Below are 22650 nucleotides of genomic sequence, written 5' to 3'. Positions count from 1 at the left end.
GACACTATCGATGACGCACAGTTGGCGCACAGACAGCTGGCAACGCTCAGGCCCTCCAGGCTGATCAGCTGCTCGGCGAGCTCATCTGGTGTGTCTATCAGTCCCGATAGTCGATAGTCCGTCCGCAAAATATCGATAGCAAAATTACGATACTAACAAAATATGTTGCTCTGTGTTGGTTGAGCTGCACGTGTTCGTTCGATTTGGCAATTTAAATAGAATTTTTGTGAGTAGTGCGTCGCACTAACATTCTCTGAAAATGGGTAAATTTCGTTCGAAATTGAAACGCCATGGTAAAGGCAAAAGCTGGAGTAAAGGCCAATCGGCTGTATCGAATCCCGAGCAAATGAAACATCGTCTTAAAGCAAAGTCGCGCTTTTTCCAACCAAATTTAAATCTGGGTAAGTCGAGTGCGAGGCGCCACACATGATATTAAATAATTGATATACATATGCGTTACCATAATATACAGCTGCAGCGAGCTCAACTAATGGACTCACCATGGAGGCCGTGCACAAGCACGAACAGCGCCAGGCCTATAATGCGGATACAACAACGGTAAATGATGTCGCTGGTAGCCTGAAGTCTTTTACACTGGAGGACGATGATGGAATGTCGGGCACCGGCACACAGCCAAGCACCGTCAAGACCTTTCAGACTTTCGCCTCCAACTACAGCAGCTGCAGCAATGTTAGCTTCAAGAAACTGCTGACCGGCTTTCGTGCCTCCTCCGATCTGCACAAGGAGATGTTGGCCATTTTGAGCGCATTGACAGAAATAATACGTGAACGTGGCGGCAACGAATCTTCCACTGAATACTTTCTGCTCCTCATCAGCCAAATCGAGGCGGCCACCGAGGAGCGCGACATCATTGCCGGCGTTGCTTTGCTATCCATGGGCATTAAATCTGTGCCGGCGCCGGTGCTGCGGAAACGTTTCTCTGAAACAGCCGAAACACTGCAGCAGCTGTTGCAACGCTTCATTGAGTCGAGCAGTCAATCTGTCATTCGCTATGTAAGCCATTGCATAATGCCCGTTGCAAAATATGATTTAATAAATATTATTTTCATTCCAGTTGATTGGCTGCATGTCCGTGCTGTTGCGTGCCCAGGACTATGCCACATGGACGTACAGCTCCACGTTTCAGTACTTCGACGCGCTGCTCGCCTTTACCATCCACTCGAAGCCAAAAATACGCAAAGCGGCCCAGCATGCCATCGTCTCCATCATACATGGCAGCTGCTTCATGCTGCCACCGACTGCCGGCGAGGGCGAGGCGGCAGCAGATGCTAAGGAGGAACAGCCACAGACATCGAAGATCAAGTATCATCCGGCTAGCAATCGTGTAACGAAATTCTGTTTGGCCCAGTTCAAACCCGAAGTGTTGGCCAACAGCCAGACAACAGTACTGCATACGCTGTCCTTGCTGAAGGATACGCTGGCTGGCTTCCGCACCGAGGACATACGCAGCGTGTGCGAGAATCTGCTCTCCATAATGACAGCGGCCAACATCCTTGTGAGAACCAACTGTTTTCAGGCTCTGCACACCCTCTTCCTGACGCGCAGCGCCAATCTGAATGCGACATTGTGCGCCAAGCTGCTGGCCGCCATACACGAATATCGGCCAGATCGCAATGATGTGCGCCAAACGCTGGCCTGGATCACAGTGCTCAAGGAGGGGCATTTGCATCTGGCCACCCTGCAATTGGACTTGTGCATGCAAGCGCTTCCGCGTCTCTTCGAGATCTGCACCACGGATCTTTGGCTGTCAGAGCGCACCGAACTCGTGGTAGGCGTCTCCAATTGCATTAAGGAGTTGCTGCAGGATTGTGTGGCACGCGCCTGTGCCACAAAGGAACTGGCCGATCAATATCGCCCGTCTGTGATAAAAATAATTGGCGCTCTGCACAAGGTTCTGAATTCACCGTTTGGCGAGATCTCCAAATATGTTATTCTCATATTCTCCATTGTGTTCGAGGCGTGCGGCAAACAGTTTGGGTGAGTAAGATTATCCAAAGCTTTAAAGGGTGCAAACTCCAGTTACCATTGACTCCTACTTTTCAAACCATGAATCCATTGAAATGAGATAGGATTTTTGGGTTTCAAAGGAATGAGTCTCTGAACCCATTGCAAATAGGAAATCGGGGTATACTGCTTCTGTTGAAATGTATGGAAAGAGAATATCCATTAGATCCATTAAAGAAGATCTATTAAGTATATAAATATATTCCTGATCAACTGAGTCGATTTAACCCTGTTCGTCCATCCGTCTGCCTTTTTCTCCTTATGTATAAACGCGGCGATCTCGGAATCTATAAGAACTAGAGAATTTTTTCATTGTTGATAGAAAACCAATAGCTATTCCGTTATTAAAGTCTATTTCGTACATCTTGAAAACTACAGTCTCTAAATTTGGTATATAACTACGTTTATTTGATATCCTTTCCATTTTCGTTATATTTTGATATAATTCGAGATGTCGGGTATATTCTAGTCAGATATCCCGACCAGAGTTTCTTCACATAAATACCAATTGCTTTTTTTGTTTAACCAGATCCGAATTGATGCCCTCGCTGACAACGATTGGCAAACGTTATGATAGCCACGGCGCTTTGCGTCTGCAGATCGAGCACACGGTGATCAGCGCCATCAAGGCACTTGGCCCGGAGCTGGTACTACGTGCTCTGCCACTGAGCGATGCCAACGGCGATGTGAGCCTGGAGCGATCGTGGCTGTTACCGCTGATGCGCGAGGGTGCCACTGGGGCGAGCTTGCAATTTTTCATGGAGCACATTCTACCACTGGCTCTGAATAGTCAGTCGCTTTGGCGCAAGCACTTGCAGTCGGGGAAGGCGGTGTCCAAGGCACACATCTATGAGCTGCTATGCTGTCAGCTGTGGGGTCTGCTACCCGGCTTCTGTCGCCAGCCACGGGATCCGGAATATTTGCGCAAGCTGGCGCCAACCCTGGGCGATGCCTTGGAGCACAATACAGAGTTCCGTTCGCCCATCTACGATGCCTTGCTGGAGCTTCTGGATGATAGTCAGAGTCCGGAATGCCATGCGATTATGGGGCAATATGCCCGCAACTTTCTGCCGCGCCTCTTCAACATCTACACACAGAAGCCCAACACCAGCTACGAGGGGGAGCAACGCAAGCGTGCTCTGGCCGTCATCCGTGCCTATATCGCACGTGCTCCAGCCGAAGTGCAATCGCAGCTCTTCGAGACTGCCCAAGGCCTGTTGGCGGGTAGCGCAGTAGCCAGCTTCGAATACGACTCCTACTTTGACATCAATGCGGCCATTGTCCGGGTCCAAAAGTGTCGCGGCATCGAGGCCTACTTCGAGAAGTATATGGCGCCCGTGCTGCGCAACGACAAATCCAAACTGGTATCACGCGACGAACAGAAGATGAAAAAACAGCAGCGCAAGACATACGAGTGAGTAGCGGCATATCCATTACAATCATTTACAGGGTATTTATTCATATTTGTTATCATTCTAGATTGCTGCGCGAACTGATGACCTCAGAGCTGCCTTCATGCCAGAAATTCACGCGTAAAAATTGCATTTTATTGCAACAGATTCTGCTCGATGCATTCAATACCACATGCAGCGTCTGTCAGGCGTCACGTTTATAGTAAGTTATGATGCACCAATAATGTGATGAAACCAATGGGAATGAACTAAAAAGATTTTACGCTGAATTCACCCTGACAGAAATTGGCATATCAGTCCCCATTATGCATATTTATAGTCCTGGATTAGAACGACAAGCTGAGTCGATATAATCATATCCGTCCGTCTGTCTGTATATATATATTAATGCGATGATCTCGGAACATATAAGAGATGTTAACTTGAACTGTTTCCTGTAGATATCTATGTAACACGCGCAGATCATGTTTATTTCAAAAATTCCATAACTAATTCCACTTTAGTGTTATCGAACAAAGTCTGCACCGCAATTCAATTAAATTGTATTTCGAACTTCTTTGAAACTTGCATTTACAAACTTTTGCATTTAGTTTATAATACTTTGAATTATAGATCAGTTGCAATTATAGACAATATGTGGTTGAGTTAGAAATTTGAAATTATTCAATAGAATATGTAGTTGATATGCAATGCAAGTTTCATTAAAAGCGGTTTAGTCAAACAGAAGTTATTAAACAAATCGGTCCGTGCGCTGTGCCCCAGGTATCTCCTAGTCGTACACTGCCCACCAGGGCACATTTACATATTTGATTTGTATACCTATTTGGTATATAGAAACTATAACCATTTCGTTCTGTCTGTCTGTCTTTCTATGCTAATCAGCCCTCTCACACCAAACTTCTCTTTTCATCTCATTAAATTACTCGGCTAATTTCAACTATTTGATATCCCTGCACAGTTGCCTGAAATCACTGCTGGATTGCCGCAGCAAGTTGGCATACAACGATCAGCTGGTGATGAAGGCCATACCGGAGGCGGTGCTCAATTACAAGGAGTTCTCCACACGCAAGGAGCAGGTGGCTGAGCTGCTCATCAAGCAGATTGCGAATCTGTATCAGGAGGCCGGCAAGATCAATGAGTTTGTGGACATCCTAACGGCTGGCTTCACTGGTGACGAATCACTGATAACCAATACAATTCTGGCCTTCCGTGCGGTGCTGCAGCAGCAGGGCCAGCATCTAACTGTGAGCACGTTGGAGTTTGTGCTGCAGCAGGTTTCCGTGTTCATAGTGCAGAAGTCGCGTAATCAGGCCGAGGCAGCCATCGCCTTTCTCATCACATTCATTAAGGTGATGCCCATACCACTTGTAGCAAATCACTTGGAGACGATTGTAAGTGACGGCTCTCATATATCTCTTTGGCTTTGACTAGAGTCTCTCTAATTGCTGATCTCTTGCAGATGCGCTCCCTTTCAGCCATGACCAAGGATACGAAACGCTATTGCCGCATACAAATTGGCTACTTCCTGAAAAAGCTGTGCAAGCGCTTCACCACGGAGGAGCTGGCGCGCTTTGTGCCTGGCGACGATGAGATAACCCATCGCCGACTCAAGAAGATACGCAAACAAATGCGTCGTGATACACGTAAAAAGCAGAACGAGGAAGCCCAGGTGGAGAGCTCCGATGAGGAGCTAGTGGGTGATCTTGAGCAAAAGAGCTATACGTAAGACATGAGATTCATTGCCAATCCATCATGAAGTGCTAAAGCAACAGTTAACTATTTGCAGTATCGATGACATTTTGGCTGATTCGGACTCGGATCTGCCAGAGGACTTGGAAGACGAAGAGGGCGGCGCAGCTGCCAAGAGTCGCTCGGCTAAATCAAAGGCCAAGTCAAAGCAGCCGCGCAGCACTTACATACGCGAGGATGCCGATGAGATTGTCGACTTGGCCGATCTCAAGTCAATTGGCAATGTGCTAAGTAGGATTTAATATCTAAGCATAACTGAATTTACTCTCTAATGTGCGCTGACCTTTTTATTTATAGCAAGTGGCTCTGCTGCGGCTGCTGCTGCGACTGGCAAGCAGTCCAAGGCGAAGCCACAGCTGCCCAATGGCGGCTTTAAGACCGCCGAAGATGGACGTCTAATCATCAGCGACAAGGCTTTGCGTGGCCAGAAGAGCGATGGAATGGATGATGACGGCGACAGCGATGACTCCTCGGCTGATAGCGGCCATGAGGCGGGCAATGGCGGCGGCGCCAAGCGCGGCATGGAAGAGGACTCCAGTGATGAGGAGGATCTACACAAGCCAACCAATGCCAAGCGCAAGAGACAGGCCAGCGATGCACTAAGCATGCGCTCCGGCAAGACTAGCACCAGCACACGCAAGGGCATACATCGTACGCTGAATGCCACGCCCACAGATGCCATGTCCGTCAAGTCGGGTGGGGGACGCAGCAAAGTGGCTGGCAGCGAGTACAGCAGTAAAAAGGCCAAGGGCGACATGAAGCAGCGCGGCAAATTGGATCCGTATGCTTATATACCCCTGTCACGGAATACGCTGAACAAACGGTGAGTCAATCAACCAAGAGGCCAAATATTGACATAATCAATAAATAATCTAATAAATTTTGTTGATTGCAGCAAACGGGCAATGAACTCGCGTAAGTTCAAGAGCACCGTGCGTGGAGCTGGCGGCGAGGGGGGCGAATCGGCGACTGGGCAGGCGATGCGAGGCACTGGGGGTGGCGGCGGCAAGCGCGGACGTGTTGCCAAGAGTTACAAATAGAGAGGCGGCAATAGAAGTGGATCATAAAGATAAACCGAATAACTTGTATAATTCGCTGTTATTTTGCTATATATAAGTTTATAAAAACACAAACACATATACAGACATATTCATATATATATATATATATATATATATATATATATATATATATATATATAAATGTTTATATACTGAAGCACTTCATCATGTGAATGATACAAATGTTAATATTTCATAATTTACAACTATTTAATTATTATATACACATGGCCTATAAATGAGAACTGGGAGGTGTTTAGGCAATCTCGTTCCTAGATATGATTTTATAAACTACATATATATTTTATTTTCTATATTTTCCGAGAATTCGCTTAGTATATAGTTTAGGCAAACTTGTTCATAAAGAATCGTATGACTATATAATATATATATATATATTTTTTTTCAATGAGAGTTTGCTCACTATTAAAACAGTTTTTTAGTAAATCTTATAAAAAATAATTTGAAATGTTATTGTCTATTGCAAGGCATCTTTGATATTAGTTTTATTTTTATTATTTGCTTGTTTTTAGTACTGAGCATACATATGTATATATATTTTAGGAAACGGATTAGCAAGCACTCGGGTTCGAATCCCAGTTTAGCGTATATTTCGGCTAGCCATAATATTATATAGTCTTTAGAGTCGTGTGACGCAACCGAATGTCAGGTGACACAAATCATTTAATTATTTGTATATAAAACGCAGTAGCAAGTCACCTAATAGCACCATTCTGTACAGTTTTTATCTACATACAATCTGTCTGAAGCGTATTATAAAGATATAACTTAGTTATTTGCATGTGTGCTTTATAGTTATATTACATAAACATATACAAATGAGCACGTTTAGATTTACTAGTTGTAAATTATAGTTATGAGCCTTAGAGAACTAGTATTTAACTAATATTGGATACAGTCTTCAATTTGATATATTCATACAACTTTTCAGTGAAAATTCGTGTTTATTTTAAACATGAATGAGTTGATTTTATTTGTGAGTCAGAGTCAGAGTAAGGCGTCAACGATTTGTTCGCTATTTTGTAAGGTGATGTAGTTCCATGTGAGGTTACTATTTGGTGTTTTCTATTTTTTCTATAAGTATACAGCCTGCCCGTTCGAATGTATTTTGTAAAATTAGAATGAAATGCTTTTCTTAAGAGCTTTCGAATTGTTTTTCGATGTGTGTGTGCTCCCACTCGGCGCTGGGATCGAGGCCACGCATGGTCTCCTCAATGAAATGCATCTTGTTGTTCGCGTCGACCAGGATGAGCGAATGGGTACGACTCCCATAGCCGTGCTCGGCGATGTGCACATTGAGTGCGCTCAGGCCTTCGCCCCAGCTGGGCGCACGTCGCTCCAGTTCCGCATCCGGCCAGAATTTGTGTTTATTTTTAAGCAGCTGCAGCAGCTCGGCGCTCAGAGTCTCCACATCCGATTGGCCGAATTCCTTTACAATCTGCTCGAACTGCTTGCGGCCGTATTGCACCTTTTCGAATGGACACTCGGGCAAACTGTTGCCGAATCCATAGCACTGCCCTTGCTCGAAGGGCAACAGCGTGGGCGGCACGTTACTCAGCAGCTTGATTTGAGCCGGCTGCCCGTCAGAGCTAAAAAAGAAAAATAAAATATGTACATATGTATGTATTACAATGTAAACTCTAATTAGAGTCAGCTGGCACTAATCCCACTCAATTTCGTATTTGCGCGGCTGCCTCGCTCGCTCGCACTCTCACTAAACAACGGCACTTGACTGTCAACAAGTTGCAATGCTAACGCACACTGTCACATAAATATTAGCAGGACGTGTGAGTGTGCGTGCATGCGCAAGGAACATGCGCTGAACTTCGTGCAGAAGCAGCATAATGAGACCAATAAGTGGGAGCAGTGAGAGTAAGTTAAAAGTCGTGTATGTGGGTGTTAATGAGAAAGATCGGATCTCTCGCTCGATCACATTGTGTCTTACGAGTGCAGGCGAGCAATGGACCCCAGCAATAACAGTGAAACAGTGAGAGTAAGCAAAATATGGCGTAAGTGAGAGTTGATGAGAAAAGTCTGATCTCTCGCTCATTCACATCGTGTCTTAGGGGAACGACAGAGTATGGATCCGAGCAAATACGAAGTTGACAGCCTGAAAGCCTGCTGCAGATCTAGTTAAACACATACACATGCATATGTATACTTGTATATATACACACATATGTATATATTAAACCGTTGCACTTACCCAATCTCAATGGAGACAAAATTGAATGCACTATACTTGGTGCAGTCCGCCAGCAGACTTTGATTATAATTTACAATATTGTGTTCAATATCCGTTTGACGCACATAGTCAGCTACGATCATGCCGCGTCCTAATAAGAAATGTTCGTTATTTGTGTGGCGTTCTTTATGCTCTTGGCAGCTGTTCTTGGTATTATTATGCGGTTGCAAAATGTTTTTGTGCGCTTCGAAACAAAAAGATTTTGTGGGTTATAAATTTATGAAGGAATAATGGATGGGATTAATGGAGCCGATGTTACTGGCTTTACTTTGAGTGTGTGTGCGTATGAGTGTATGTCTGAGAGTATGTGTGTGTGTTGTGTTTACCGACTGCATTGCGAGGCTTTGGCTCGCCAGTTAGATTGAGCAGAGCCCCCACTTTGAAGACGCCCTTCCCACCGCCAATAGCCAGCCAAGTGCCGCCCTCACGTCCTGGTTCCAGATCAATGCCTACAAAAATAGATATATTTTATTTTATGTGACAACAATGAGGTGTGATTGACCTTTGTAGATAGCACTCACCGCCATAGACGTGATCGCCATTTGACCATTTGGCTGCCGTTTGCGTATCGCGGGCAAAGAACTCGTCGCGATTGGAGGCCAAGATGAGTTTATAGCCATTAGCATTGGGCTGCGAGTTGGCACAGAAGAATATGACACACATGCTTGACACTCACTCGAAATTTGACTAGCTTCTGTTCTTAATAATACATGCGCTGGAAAACGAATTAAGTCAGTCTCTCTTTGTTGTTTATTGTTTATCAGGAAATTATCGCTGACTCGGAATTATCTTATCCGTGCCACGCTCCCCGATTGCAATTGCCCCGTATAAACTTAGCGATGGCACCACAGACAATTTATCCGGCATTATACTGGGCAATTGCATTAATAAATATGCATTGGATTGTGTAATTAAATCACACTCGCCTGTATTTTGTTGTTGTTTTCAATACAATGTTGTTCTTTTTTTTTTAAGTTTTATTTTTATTTTTTAAATTTGCATTGCCAACTACTGGAAAGGCTGCCAGCCAGTCGGTTGGTCATCGGTGTCAGGGCAACTTATCGATAGCATGTTTGCCTGCTCATCCCTGGCACATGGTTGACTGTTGGGGATCCGGCAACGCCGTTCAACCAGTTGAATGCAAATGGGCCAGCGTCGTACTAGAATTTGTCCAAGTATTTATGTTTTTTTTTTCAAGTGCAAAACGTGTGTTAATTTACAAAACTTATACGCTGGAAACGGGCATGTTAAAGCATAAAATGCATGCACCGCAAGCTAGATTAAAACGTAATTTAAACAAATTCCCAACACACATACCTAAGAAAAATCAACGCACACACACAAACGCGCAACGCGTGTATAAACATATGAACGAAGCATAGAAAGAAAACCCAACACAACAATAATAACAATAACGTGAACAGAAGCAGCAGCACTTGTGAAACAGTGAACAATAATATAATTGATAAAATTGATAAATGTAGAGTGAAGCGAAAGGAGGCAACTAAACGAACTACCGAAACGGCAGGCGCGATTTTCTTCGTCGTTGTCCCTGTGTCAATAGAGAGAGAAAGAGAGGAAACAAAAAATTGTTACTAAAAATAGCAATAAATAGACAAAACCCCGTTGTCGCTGACGTTTTCTTCTTTCGGACTTTGGGCCTTGTCTCCGTTTTGACAGTTACCGTTAGCCTGTTGGATCAAACAGCAGCAGCCGCAGCTACACATACATAAAGACAAATATACAAACAAATAAATAACTATAAAGTGAAATTACGCTACATTTTGGTGCCTAGTGGTTTTTTGTTTTGTTTCGTTTTTGTTTTTGTTTTGTTATTCTGTTTTGTGCTTGCTGCGTTTGTTTGGAGACGAAATAAGAGCAACAGCAGCAGCAGCAGCAGCACCAGCAACAACAACAATAACATCAGCAAACACGGATCAACACAATGCTCTTAAAATTCACAAAAACCAGTGGAGCCGGCGGCGCGGGTTCAGGCACCAGTTCATCGATGCAGGCGACCACGACGTACGCGGTGCGCGGTGGAACAGGTTTGTTGTTGTTATATATTATCTTATTTCTACATTTTGGGACATCACTTTGTTGTTTTCTTTTTGCCCTCGCTTTTACCTGTGCCTTTAACTTACATTCCACTTACAAACCTATATATAGTATGAATATATATATATATATAGATACATATATGTGTGTTTGTATATACACACATTTAAGAATGTTTTAATTGTGTGCTTGAATTTTGATAACGGCACACGGACAAACAATAATAAACAATAAATAAAAATTGAACAACTTTAACTAAGAAAATTGTTTCTTGTTGATTTGTCCGTGTCTGCGTGTGTGTGTAAGCTGTCTGTCTTCTTCTTTCTCATTATGTCAATGTGGGGGCGCCTCCAAGAAACCTCATCGCATTGGCCACACGATTGTATACAATTCAAAGCATCGAGAGCGTTGCACAGTGGGTCAAAGCAATGCGCTCTCATTAATATTTATATAGCATTACGACAGTATATACCAGAAATGCATATAGCATTAAAATCACTTAAATTGGTAAATTTACGACAGTGCAAAAGTGCGATTTCTCAAGATGAATATGTTTTAAATAAATTAAAAAAAAAAAAAAAAAAAACGTGAATAAGCATTAAACAGGTAAAAGTCTAAAGCAACATCTTGCAAGATCTTAACATATCCATAATTAAACGATCAAAGCTGAAGCTTAGAATTTATTACTTCCAATTAAATTCAATTTTCTTTTATTATATATTTGTTCAAGAAAACAATATAATGCCACAGCTCATTAAAAAATATCATGGTACCAATATGCGCTTGGTTCACTCCTAAACCAAAACTCCCTTAAAATTGATGTTTGATCAATAAATTCGTCCCACTGTGCGACGGCGACGGCGACGTTGACAGCACGTTGTTCGCTGTTGTTGACTAAATTGAGTGTGTTAGAGTATTGGTTTCTATGTATGTATGTACAAACATATGTATGTATGTATGTATGTATGTATGCATGTCTATACATATGTATGTATCTATGATTCTGTCGTCTGGGTAAGGTTGTTTGCGTAGCTTTTGCGTAGGCCACGCGGCACACGTGGCAAGTACAAAAACAACAATCAACTACATATATATACATACATACATACATACAAGAGCTCGATCATAAAATACCCTGCACGTGCAGCAAGACAAGTGAGAGATTGATCTGTTCTCAAATATGAAAATAATTTGCTGCATGCAGAGAATAGTAAAATAATTTGTTAAATAAAATAAATGATATATGAGTATATATAAATGAAATATACATATAAAAAACAAAATAATTCGCTCTGAAATATGTATATTTTCCTTTTACTTGAATTATTGGTTTTTCTAGATAATCCATATTTCAATATATGTATGTACATACATATATGTATATATATATATTGGGGGAACCAAGTTTTGAAGCTGACCTATAATTATATGCACTCTCCATGAGGCGTGGCAGCTCGGAAACTTAACTATTTTTAGTTTATGAACGAGTATTATGCAGTCGGTCGCACCCGCCACTATATTCCTAATTGCCTTAGTTCATTTGAGGTCTGTTAATGGATCGGACACAGCAGAAAAGAAAATTAAGAGAAACTATAAAATACTTGAAAATAAATGTATTAAATGTATAATTTAGTTAATATATTCAATAAAAAATTAATTAACAAAAATATGAAAGTGAAGAAATACAAGAAATAAATAAAATAAAAACAATATATTAAAATATTACAAAAAATATATGTATACATATATGTATATATATGAAAAAAAACCTTTTTAAAAATTATAAATAGATATTAAACATTTTCAAAAAAATATAAGACAACATATATAAGATAATAAAAAATATAAAAGAATAATTAAATAAAATACAAAAATATAAAAAAAAACCCTTTTTAAAAATTCTAAATAGATAATAAACATAAAAAAATACAAAGTTAAAATTTAATTTAAGCATTTATCAATATAAATAGTATAATGTAATCAAAAATTGCTATCCAAATTAAATTATTTTTTAATTGTTAAATTCAAATATCGTTTCAATCATCAATAATCGCTTGTCAACCATTTGATGCGCATATACTCTACTTGAACGTGATTACAGGGTATGCCTCTGTACATAGAGCAGCAACAATTATAGTTGTTGGTTCTTGTCGCTGTATTGATTAGAAAGCATAATAATAATGGCTCATAAGGATCCTTTGGTGCTGGCACTTAACGATGGCTGTCAATTTGAGTGTATGTATTTTGTGCTCGAACACCGTTATATGATAGTACGGGCGGTCAGTGTCCTGTGTCCTGTGTCCTGTGTCTGTATCCTGTGTCTGTGGACATTCCGCTCCTAGGTGTTATTCGACAATGTTTGCCAATGTTCATTTAATAGAACTTAATCGTGTCTGCAAGGTCGTACCTGGCGGACTCAGAAGCTACCACCTGATGCGCTTCCAGTCGTAGTCCTTGACAACAGCGACTGCCTTGTATTAGCTAATATACAAGGCAGCTTATCGTATAGGACACCCGCCCACCTACTTCAATCCACTTTCATCTTGAGCTTCGGTACGTGTTCGATCCACTTCAATTATTGCCTCGATTACCTGTAATCCTGCTGCTAAAGCAATTTTAATTGAATCAGCGATAATCTCATTACTACGAGAGGATTCCATTTTGATGTGAAATATAAGCTAAATTATGTATTCCCAAAGTGAATATAGAATATAAATGAGAAGGATTTTGTGGTGCGGGCTCTTAAATAATCTGATGTACGATTTAATACAACATTACAATAATATCTATAAATATATTACAGTCGAATCTCGATAGTTCAAAATGGCATGGGGATCAGTTTTTTTTTTCGACTTACACATAAATTAAAATTATCGTGAATTATCAAAAACAAATTTTTTTTCAAGAAGATAGAACTTTTTTCCAATATATGAATCGAAATTTTTGATTTAACAGGGTACAAATTATCGACACTCGACTATACATATATGTATATTATTATATAGCGTAAGGAAATTGAGCTTTTGCTTTACTCTTCTGTTTGTTATATTCATGCTACGTTTGCACTCCTCCCCTCTTATTTAGACATAAACATTTTATTTTCGTTGTTTATTATTTTTGTCAGAATCAATACTCGAGTTGTCCTTCATGTTTATAGAGTTTCGATAGCGTTTTATTCACATACTTATTGATTTTCATTGATATATATATATCCAACTTCAGCTTGATTTAGCATACGTTGCACGCTTTTAAACCCATAGTCAGCAAAATTTTTAAAATAGAAATTTCTGGAATTTTACAGCTGTGCAAACTACCAAAAAAGTCGATTTACAAAATTTTAGCTTGGCTAGCAGTTATCCAATTTCGAAGTTGAATCCCGATAATTCAAAATGACAAGGGAATGCACAGAAATTCACATTATCGAGATCGATTATTGAGAACGAATTTCTTTCAAGGGGATAGATTTTTTTCGATTTATCGCGATTTTCGATTTAGCGGCGTACGATTTATAGAGACTCGACTGTATTCAATGCTGAAGCATTTCTAGCTCGTAGGACTCCCATCATAACTTCTTGAGCATGTGCAAAAATCCTTAACTGGAATGCTTTCTTGTTTCCGCCATGCGGGGGAACTTTCTGGACATGTTCACGATTCTATCGTGAGATTTGCGGCGCTGTTATTCATAGAAAAAACCTATTTCAACCGGTTAAGAATTTAAGTATATGTATATCGCATAAGTTATAGTCGATATTTTCTCTTTATTTCTGCATGACGTTTACACTGTCTGTAACTCAGTCTCGCTCTTCTTCTCTCCCTCTCTCTCGATTTGTCTGTCTCTGACAAGTCTCGTGATTTGAAGTAGTCAGCAATTGACGACGACAAGTTCGCCTTCATAGTCTGTCATCTGCTTGCCGCCAATAGCCCCCAACCCCACGCCCCACGCCCCACCCCCATTTCGGGCAATATTCATGCAATTTTCTGCTCGCTAGATTAGTTAATGATCGAGGGGCGTTGTCGCGACTTTGCTTTTCAGGTTATATTGGTATGCAAAGCTACAAGCTTTAAAGTCACAGCAACAGCTTGAAGTAAAGAAAAACCGAACAAAAAAAAAAAACCTGATCGACTAGGCTATACTCTGTAAAGTTGCTTTTTTGCAACAATTGCTTATAATTATTATTATTTTGTATTAACTATTTTATATATTTATATACTATAATATATATTAATTTCTATAATTATTTTAATATTATGTTTATTAATATTATGAGAGAGTATAAAAATTTTGGCCACTTTGCTGTTAGTGGAAATGAATTAAAAGTTTCTTCACATAACTAGACAAATTCCTATATAACTATAGTCATCAGAAGATCTAATGATCATTTTTACAGACTAAAGTAAAATAGACAAGAAAGAGTACGCTAGTTTAGATACTGCTCGACTACGAGATGCCCTGAACCTTTCACAGAGTTGATGTTCCCATTATTCATCTACATTTTAGATTAATAAACAGCAGAGTATTATGCAGTCGGAGATGCTTAAGTGTCGCTTTGTCACCTGTTGTTCTGTAGCTTCTACATATGATTATATGGCACTTGTATATAGTATATAGCATATATGTATTATCATATGTGTATATGTATAAAGGTTTTTTTTTTTTTTTTTTTTTTTTTTTTTTTTTTGGCGAGCCCACCTCAATATTGTTATTGCTGTTGTTGTTGTTGTTGTTGTATTTCTCTACACTTCTAAGTCGGCGAATGAGCAAAATCAGCGTCAAAACAAAATGATTAGTGCTTATTGTGATTGTTGTTTTTTTTTTTTCTATTGGGTTTTACCTAGTGCTCGGTTTAAATTAATTAAATACTCTACGTTTCATTTTTTTTGTTTTATTTTTATTTTTTTTTTTTTTTTTTTTTTTATATTCATTAGCTTTATGTCTCGTTTTGTGAGCGTCTGCCTGGGTTTTATGAGTCAATATGAGAGATTTCAGACAGATGAAATACAAGTTGAAATATATACGACATATATATTTGACACTCTATATAGAGTATTTAACTCGCAGTGTATTAACTGTTTTTGATTTCAATAAACTGGGCTAAAATATATATACAGCTCTGATGAAGGCAAGTAAATAGAATATAGCCAATAAAATGTAAGGAACGAATGTAATGATGCGACCGTTCGCATCAGATGACTTGAGTGTATTCGTATTCGTATATTGTATATTGCCAACGATAGAATGACTCAAGAGGGGAAATAAAATATGAATGAAAAAGAATTCAAAACAAGCCAATTAAATAGCGGTCCAAGATAGATATTAATGTTAACTTGGGTATTCACAAATTCTGAGTGGAATGACTTGGCAAATGTAAATGTAAAGATTTCATAAATTGCAATTTTATTTGCATATCATTCGTTATGAATGAGAGCTATAGCTGGCCAGAACTGTGGCATTCTAAAGAGTTTTTAAAGCAAAAAAAAAAAAAAATATAAATAAATAAAAAATAAATAAATAAAAAATAATGATATTCAACTTTTATAGTTATCCGAAATTTCTTTGGCATATTAATAAATTTGATTTTGGGATACCGATTTTAAGTTCTTAATATTGCAGGAAATCCTAATCAATGTTTGTTGCTGGCTCAGGATTTCTTTGCAATCTTTTACTTTAATTCTGTTCAACATAAAATAAATATTTAAAAAAAAAAAACATATATTTTTATAAATACCTACATCATATTTTTATATAATTTAAAAAATACTAAATATTATTATAATTATTATATTATATATGTATATATATTTTTTTTTTTATATATATATATATGTATATATATATATATATATATATATATATATATATATTTTTTTTTTTAATATATATAAGATTTTTAAATAATTTTAAAAATATTGTATATGTATTATTATTTAGTTGGTGTCATTTGAATTTATAAAGCTTTAAATCCAATCATAACATTGTCTTTAATGTTAACTTCAATGTTAACTCTAGCTAACACTAACTTTGGCTTTAGCGATAACTTGAAGCATAACTTTAACTTCTTATCATTAGCTTTTTCACTACCTTAACATAATAGGAAGAAAGCCTCTTCATTAGAAATTTCTTTAGTTAATACTCTCTAAATTTGAACTTCGTTTCACGTAAACCTAATAGAAGTTGACAATAATATTAGAATATGCAAAAGTTTAGTTGAATAAATTAAAGGATTAGAATAAAACTAATTTTTTATTTTTTTTTTTATCCGAAGTTTTTTATATTATATAATAATTCATAAAATAATATATTATTGTTTTGGATAAGCATTTCCTTCCTTTTCTGTTCTCACTTTAAGCTAAAAAGGTCTAAAGGTTGCCTCAGCTCAGCCCGTCGGTGAGCTTCGGGTAGTTGAGCGGGGGGGCGAGTTGATCACTCTTAATTGTCTTACTTTGGAGTTAGTGGCTAAATTGTTGCGTGATCGTTCGAAAATAATACTATTTGTTGTCGTCATTTCACATGAGCGATAAATTCCATTACATTGCCCGATTATTATATGCCATAGACAATAACGACGACAACAACAGCAACAACAACAACAACAGCAATACGTCAAGCAACTGTCTAAGGTCAAAACGCAACACTGCAAAATGTTTCTTGGAAATTAATCAGCGTCAGACAACGGCGAGTGCACCCGTTCGTCTTTCCATCCACCCCTCTCTCTCCATCCGTTTGTCCGTCTGTCCCTCTCGCTGTACCACTTTTTATCCGTGTCTATTACAAAAGCCAATTGGCTGTTATTGTCGAAGTGGTGTACGGATTGGATGCCCCGGAAATGCCGTAAGTGAAAAACGTAAGCAGGCAGGTAAACACACATTGTCATCGGGCGATCGATGCCGGTTTGTGACTCCCCATACAGCCGGTTTTATATACATACATATATATTTTTTTCTGCCAATACTCAATTTGAGCTAAATCGTATGAATTCGTACTTACTGCAAGTGCAATTTCCAACGGCCTTTTGATAATGATTAGGAAAACTCTTCTATGCCTAATTTGGTTAAAGTATTTCCAATTTTCAACATCTATAAATGCAGTCGAGTCTCGATAATTCGAGCTCCGCTAAATCGAAAATCACGAAAAATCGAAATAAAATAAATCAAATTCTAACCCCTCGAAAGAAATTCGTTCTCAATAATTCTCGATTATTAGAATTTCTGGGTAAATCGAAAAAAAATTGATCCCCTTGCCATTTCGATTTATCGGGATTCTACTGTATATAAGTAAATAATTTCACTATAGTTTTTCCAAATTTAATTTTAAATGCATTTGCAATTTTAGATATATGATTTTGCATTTTTTATTTATTTAACTGCTCTCGCGCAGCTAGAACCGTTTCTATACACGTTTCTTGCATCGTCTAAGGCTATAGACCTCGCAACGGAAGTTGTAAGCAGTTTGACGTCAATTGTGAGCAATCGACACTCTGGTGTTAATTTTTAAAAATTCATTTATTATTTTATTAATCAAACAAAAACGATTTGAATTTAGACGCGAACTCTCTATATTAAATTATTGTGAACAAAAAGAATGAATAAATAAAAAACACACCAAAAATATTTGGCAGCTGAGTGAAGGCAACTAGTGTCAGATACTATCAAGAGTTAAAGACTTGTTAATACACACCCTGGAACAAAAACTAGAACAGGTAAACCATAGAGCAGAATAGACGGTCAATATGCTCATTTTATTTTTACCAATGAGCATAAAAGGTATTCTAAATAGTCTTATAGCTTTATTCCATGAAAATTAAAATATTATTCTTTTAAAAATTCAAATTCAGATTATTATTAATAATATTTTTCTGATTGGAATTAATTAGCATTTGATATGTTTATGATTTATTTGATTGAATTAAATAAGCTTAGGTTACATAAATTGTTTGATTGATTGATTTTTTGGGATTCCCGCAAATGCCATTTAGATTTAAATTTGAATTTCGATTCTATGGATTTTGTTATATATGATGTCGTTCTACTTATGGATATTTTAATATTTTATATATATATATACATATTTAATTTTATTTTTTATTTATTATTATTATTATTATTATTATTGTTTTTTTTCTGTCATGAAACTTTTTTAAAATAATGACCATATAACTGCAGTAAAGTTTTCAGCCTACCAAGTATTCCCCACTTGTTTTAGACAATTGTAGAGAAATTTTAACGCCTCGCTACAAATTGACAAGTGAAACGAAACAAAAAAAGAAGGCACCAAGTCGAGCTGAGGCTGGGCAATCAGCCCAGCCTTCAATAAATAGTAAATCGAGCCCTGCCCCAAATGTTACGCATTCGCCATGAGCGCGGGCAGACGCATCCATCCACATGGCAGACTGAAGTTGTGCAAATAGATGACAAACGACAAATGACAAACTGAGACGCGCTCTCAATAACTGTTATTTAGGCTAGCTGGAAATAGCTATCTGGATATATGCCAGCTATTTAGATATTGATAATGTTTTCTTGTTCGTATTTTTTGCGGGTTTCCGTGATTGTTCTCTGAAAACAGGTTCATAACTATTTGTACCCTATTCATTCTATGATTCTGATTAGGTAACAGCTTCATGAATTGGTTTTGTCCAATGAAATATACAACTGTTTTCACCCTAAAAACTTATATCATTGATCATAATTTGTTATCATGAAATGTGCAAGTCATGAAGCGAAATGACGGATGCCATAAAGTAAATCATTTAATGTATTTTTGATCATGCTAATCTGGAGAGGTACACTTGCTTGCATTTTAGAGGTGAATTGATTTCAGTATACTGTTGATATTTGGTGCTTACATCTCTAGATAACAATTGCCAATCAGCTTTGCTGCAAATAATCGATAACTTGTATCGCTCTTAAATCATTTAATCATTTGTCATTCTATATTTCTGAACTAATTTAGTCCCTGAATTTCTTTTTATATTTAATTTAATCATTCCATATTTCTCAACTGCTTTTTTCATCAAATTATAAATAATACAAAGAATAGAAAATTGTAATAAATATTATTCTATTGTTCAGGGTATCGCCTAGTCGGTCACTTCACCGCGAAGAGCACTCTTTATTGTGCTCTCTTTTTTGTTGTCAGATTTTGAATGTCGAGCAGCAAACAAAAAAAAAAATAAATAATAATAAGAGATCACGTGACGTTTAATGTGGGTGTGTATCATCTAGCCGAAAATCGGTAAAAGTGATTAATGGACTTGTATTATACCTACAGTATGTGCATGTATGTATTCATACTTGTGTACCAATATTACTTATGCAGGGGATCATATTGATAAACACGCGCATGAATGTTTGTTCCTTTCTTTAATATTGACGTGCTAAACGAACCAATTTCTGTCGTTGTTGTTATTGTTGTTGTTGTTGTCGTATTCCATTCATCTAGCAAATAATCAAAGCACGCCCCCTTAGCTAAATTTTTAGATACCCTCAATCGCTGGCAAATAGCAATTGTGGGTATAATGTGTTTTTTTTATTTCTTTTTTTTTTTTTGGTTGTTGTGTCAAAATGTGTGTAACAGACAGAAGTGGGCGTGGCCGAGACAATAGAGTATATACAGGGCGGGGCGCTCGAAGTGTATCCGATTTTAGATGTTAATCTGATTCGCTTTGTATATAGATTTTAGCACTTTGAAGCATGTGTAACAAATGTTTGATTTACTATTTTATTTATTTATTTAAATCGATATTAATTTGCGCTAATTTAATTCTTGTTTAGGGTAGCTCCTAGTCGAGCACTTCCATTTAATGTATTTATATTCCTTCATCAGAGAATTCATTTTGCTGGAATCGAAAGAGACAGAAAGAAAGAGCGCTATATCAGCTCTAAAAAAAAAAAAAAAAAAAAAAAAAAAAAACATGTAAATTAAAAACATTTGATTAAATTAATAAACTTGAGATTTTATATAATTTTAATAGATGGCACGCATTCTGTTTGTTGGTTTTTGTTTTTCGCTTCTCTTCTGGCCAATCGTGTTTATGTGTGTGTGTGTGCATAATGAGCACATTATGAGCTATGATTACCCTATGATTACCCTATTATAATCGGCGCATGGCATTATCAGTTTAGTGCTAGCTTTTGGCACCTGTTCGTATTTTATTTTGATGACTCAACCCGCAGAAATGTCACAGAAAGAGGTGCAAATTAAATTTTAATGGCCATCTAATTTGTTGGCAAATACAAAAAAAAAAAAAAAGAAGAAAAATAAGTCAAAGCTACAGCAGCCAAAAGGTAAATCTCATTGCCGATCTCAATCTCTCTCTCTCTCTCTCTCTCACACACACTTACTCTCTCTTTTCTCATTCGCACCCCTTTCTCTTTCGCGCTCCCTACACCCTGTCTCCCTCTCTCGTTCTCTAGTCACTCATTCTCTCTGCTCTCACTGTCTCTATCGTTCGTTTACTCTCGCTCTCTGTCTTCCTCTCTCTGCTGTCTCTGTTGCTCTTGTGCTCGCCTTTAAAATAATTTTCTGCGTCGTTTTTTTTTTTTTTTTTTTGCGTTCTATATGCTTTTCTTATATTTGTTTACAATTCAAACACACACAAACAGTAGTTGTTGTTTTTTTATGCGCAAGCGCCACAAAAAATTAACAATAACAAAAGCAAATGGCAATAATAATGAAACGCGCTCTCAAGGTTGCAAAACATTGTTGCTAATTTTTCATTCACTCAAACAGCAGTCGAATAGACGCCTTATTTCAAATTATTTTCAAATCATATAGAACTTAGAATTGGGATCTATAAAAACGCACGTATAAATATGTTCATATTTGTGCAAGTAGTCCAACTTAAACAGCTGAGAATACATAATACTGGGGAATAGATTACCATCGAGTTGATGGAAAGATAGATCTTAAAATAAGAATAATGCCGCAGAGAACCCGAGTTGTAGCTTAATTAGCTACAAATCTTCTACTAATTCTATTTTTGTTTTGTTTTTTCTTTCATATAGTTTATACTATTAAATCAAAATGTTTAAATTTACGATAATTCCTATACATACCCTACATTTCCATTAAAAACATGTTGAAAAATTGCTTCTTTACGCACTTCCCCTACAATCTATACTGGTTAGTATTTACAATTAATTAGTAATCTGTTTAGGGGTTTCAAAAATGTTTTAAAGGATATTTATATATATATATTATGCAAACCGAACTCTAAGTTTTTCCGCCCTAATACCATCCAAAAGAATTTTTATGTGAGATCTAAATATAGTATAAATGGTAAATAAAATCAAATAAATAGTAAATTAAAAAAAAAAACACAAAAATAAATAAAATAAAACAAGTAGTAAATAAAAAAAAGAGATAAAAAAATTTTTTTTTAAAAATAAAAAAGAATGCAAACAGATCTTAAAGTTTTCTGCCTTTATACCATCCGAATGAATTTTTATGTGAGATCTAATTATAGTATAAATGGTAAATAAAATTAAAAAATATAACAATAAAAAAATAAATTAAATTAAACAAGTAGTGAATAAAAAAAAATAAAACAAATATAAATTAAATAAAAAATGAATAAAGTAAAAAATTAATAAAACAATAAGTAATAAATAAAATGGAAATGAATTAAAAAAAATAATACGAAGTAAATAATGAATAAATCAAAGACAAACAAATATAAAATTTAGTGAAAAATAAATAATAAAAAAAAAAAATTTTTTTTTAATTAAATATTACCCAAAAAGACATGACATTTATAAAATTTAATATTACCCCTTTTTTTTATATAAAAATTGATTAATGATAAATAATTAATAAAATTATTAACAATTAAAAAAAAATTGAGTAAAAACCAATAAAAAATTAAATAAATAGTAAATAATAAACAAAATAAAGATAAATAAATAAAAATAAATAAATCAAGTGAATAATAATAGAACGTAAAAAAAATAAAAAATAAAATAATAAAATATTTTAAACGTATAAAATTTAACATAAACTTTAATTTCTCAGTCAAAACTTCGATATCTTCAACAATTCAGCAACATCTGTGTGTGTGTGTGTGTGTATGTGTGTGTATCA

The 22650-nt window shown here is 37.0% G+C and overlaps 3 protein-coding genes across 5 annotated transcripts in view; 2 read left to right on the top strand and 1 right to left on the bottom strand.

Moving 5' to 3' along the window:
• The first annotated feature begins 151 nt into the window (after nucleotides 1–151).
• On the top strand, nucleotides 152–6652 carry LOC6587063 (RRP12-like protein). Its single transcript, XM_044011554.1, has 10 exons — nucleotides 152–401; nucleotides 473–1014; nucleotides 1076–1998; nucleotides 2555–3439; nucleotides 3505–3639; nucleotides 4396–4828; nucleotides 4897–5159; nucleotides 5224–5417; nucleotides 5484–6009; nucleotides 6082–6652. Exons 1-10 carry the CDS (start codon nucleotides 260–262, stop codon nucleotides 6224–6226), a joined length of 4188 nt encoding a protein of 1395 aa, XP_043867489.1. The 5' UTR covers nucleotides 152–259; the 3' UTR covers nucleotides 6227–6652.
• Nucleotides 6653–7192: 540 nt separating this feature from the next.
• Nucleotides 7193–9547, bottom strand: LOC6584071 (transport and Golgi organization protein 2). 2 transcript variants are annotated; one of them, XM_015161472.3, is made up of 5 exons: nucleotides 9440–9547; nucleotides 9035–9228; nucleotides 8840–8962; nucleotides 8475–8697; nucleotides 7193–7857 (listed from the first exon to the last, which is right to left on the bottom strand). In XM_015161472.3, the coding sequence occupies exons 2-5, from the start codon at nucleotides 9174–9176 to the stop codon at nucleotides 7404–7406; spliced, it is 942 nt and encodes a 313-aa protein (XP_015016958.1). In that variant the 5' UTR covers nucleotides 9177–9228; nucleotides 9440–9547; the 3' UTR covers nucleotides 7193–7403. The 2 variants fall into 2 exon arrangements, with proteins under 2 accessions (XP_015016958.1, XP_002009731.1); XM_002009695.4 differs by lacking the exon at nucleotides 9440–9547 and having other exon boundaries at nucleotides 8475–8604; nucleotides 9035–9424.
• Nucleotides 9548–9645: 98 nt separating this feature from the next.
• Nucleotides 9646–22650, top strand: part of LOC6584070 (nuclear factor of activated T-cells 5) — a 53004-nt gene continuing 39999 nt past the window's right edge. Inside the window, exon 1 of one of the 2 annotated variants that reach the window (XM_032731995.2) lies at nucleotides 9646–10561. In XM_032731995.2, the coding sequence (XP_032587886.2) occupies nucleotides 10459–10561 (103 nt within the window). In that variant the 5' untranslated portion in view covers nucleotides 9646–10458. The remainder of the gene's footprint in view (nucleotides 10562–22650) is intronic. The other variant, XM_032731998.2, reaches the window with a different exon arrangement.

Source organism: Drosophila mojavensis, unplaced genomic scaffold (genome assembly GCF_018153725.1).
Source record: "Drosophila mojavensis isolate 15081-1352.22 unplaced genomic scaffold, ASM1815372v1 contig_136, whole genome shotgun sequence".
NCBI lineage: Eukaryota > Metazoa > Arthropoda > Insecta > Diptera > Drosophilidae > Drosophila > Drosophila mojavensis.
The sequence above is the reverse complement of the archived record's forward strand: the minus strand, read 5'-3'. Positions and strand labels throughout refer to the sequence as shown.

Excerpts from the sequence above, each read along its gene's own strand:
- LOC6587063 (XM_044011554.1), top strand. The coding sequence starts at position 260 with ATGGGTAAATTTCGTTCGAAATTGAAACGCCATGGTAAAGGCAAAAGC. Across the intron at positions 1,999-2,554 it reads GCGTGCGGCAAACAGTTTGG|ATCCGAATTGATGCCCTCGC; the intron begins GTGAGTAAGATT and ends TTGTTTAACCAG. Across the intron at positions 6,010-6,081 it reads CGGAATACGCTGAACAAACG|CAAACGGGCAATGAACTCGC; the intron begins GTGAGTCAATCA and ends TGTTGATTGCAG.
- LOC6584071 (XM_015161472.3), bottom strand. The coding sequence starts at position 9,176 with ATGTGTGTCATATTCTTCTGTGCCAACTCGCAGCCCAATGCTAATGGC. Across the intron at positions 8,963-9,034 it reads TGGCGATCACGTCTATGGCG|GCATTGATCTGGAACCAGGA; the intron begins GTGAGTGCTATC and ends CTATTTTTGTAG. Across the intron at positions 8,698-8,839 it reads AAAGCCTCGCAATGCAGTCG|CGCACAAAAACATTTTGCAA; the intron begins GTAAACACAACA and ends TTTGTTTCGAAG.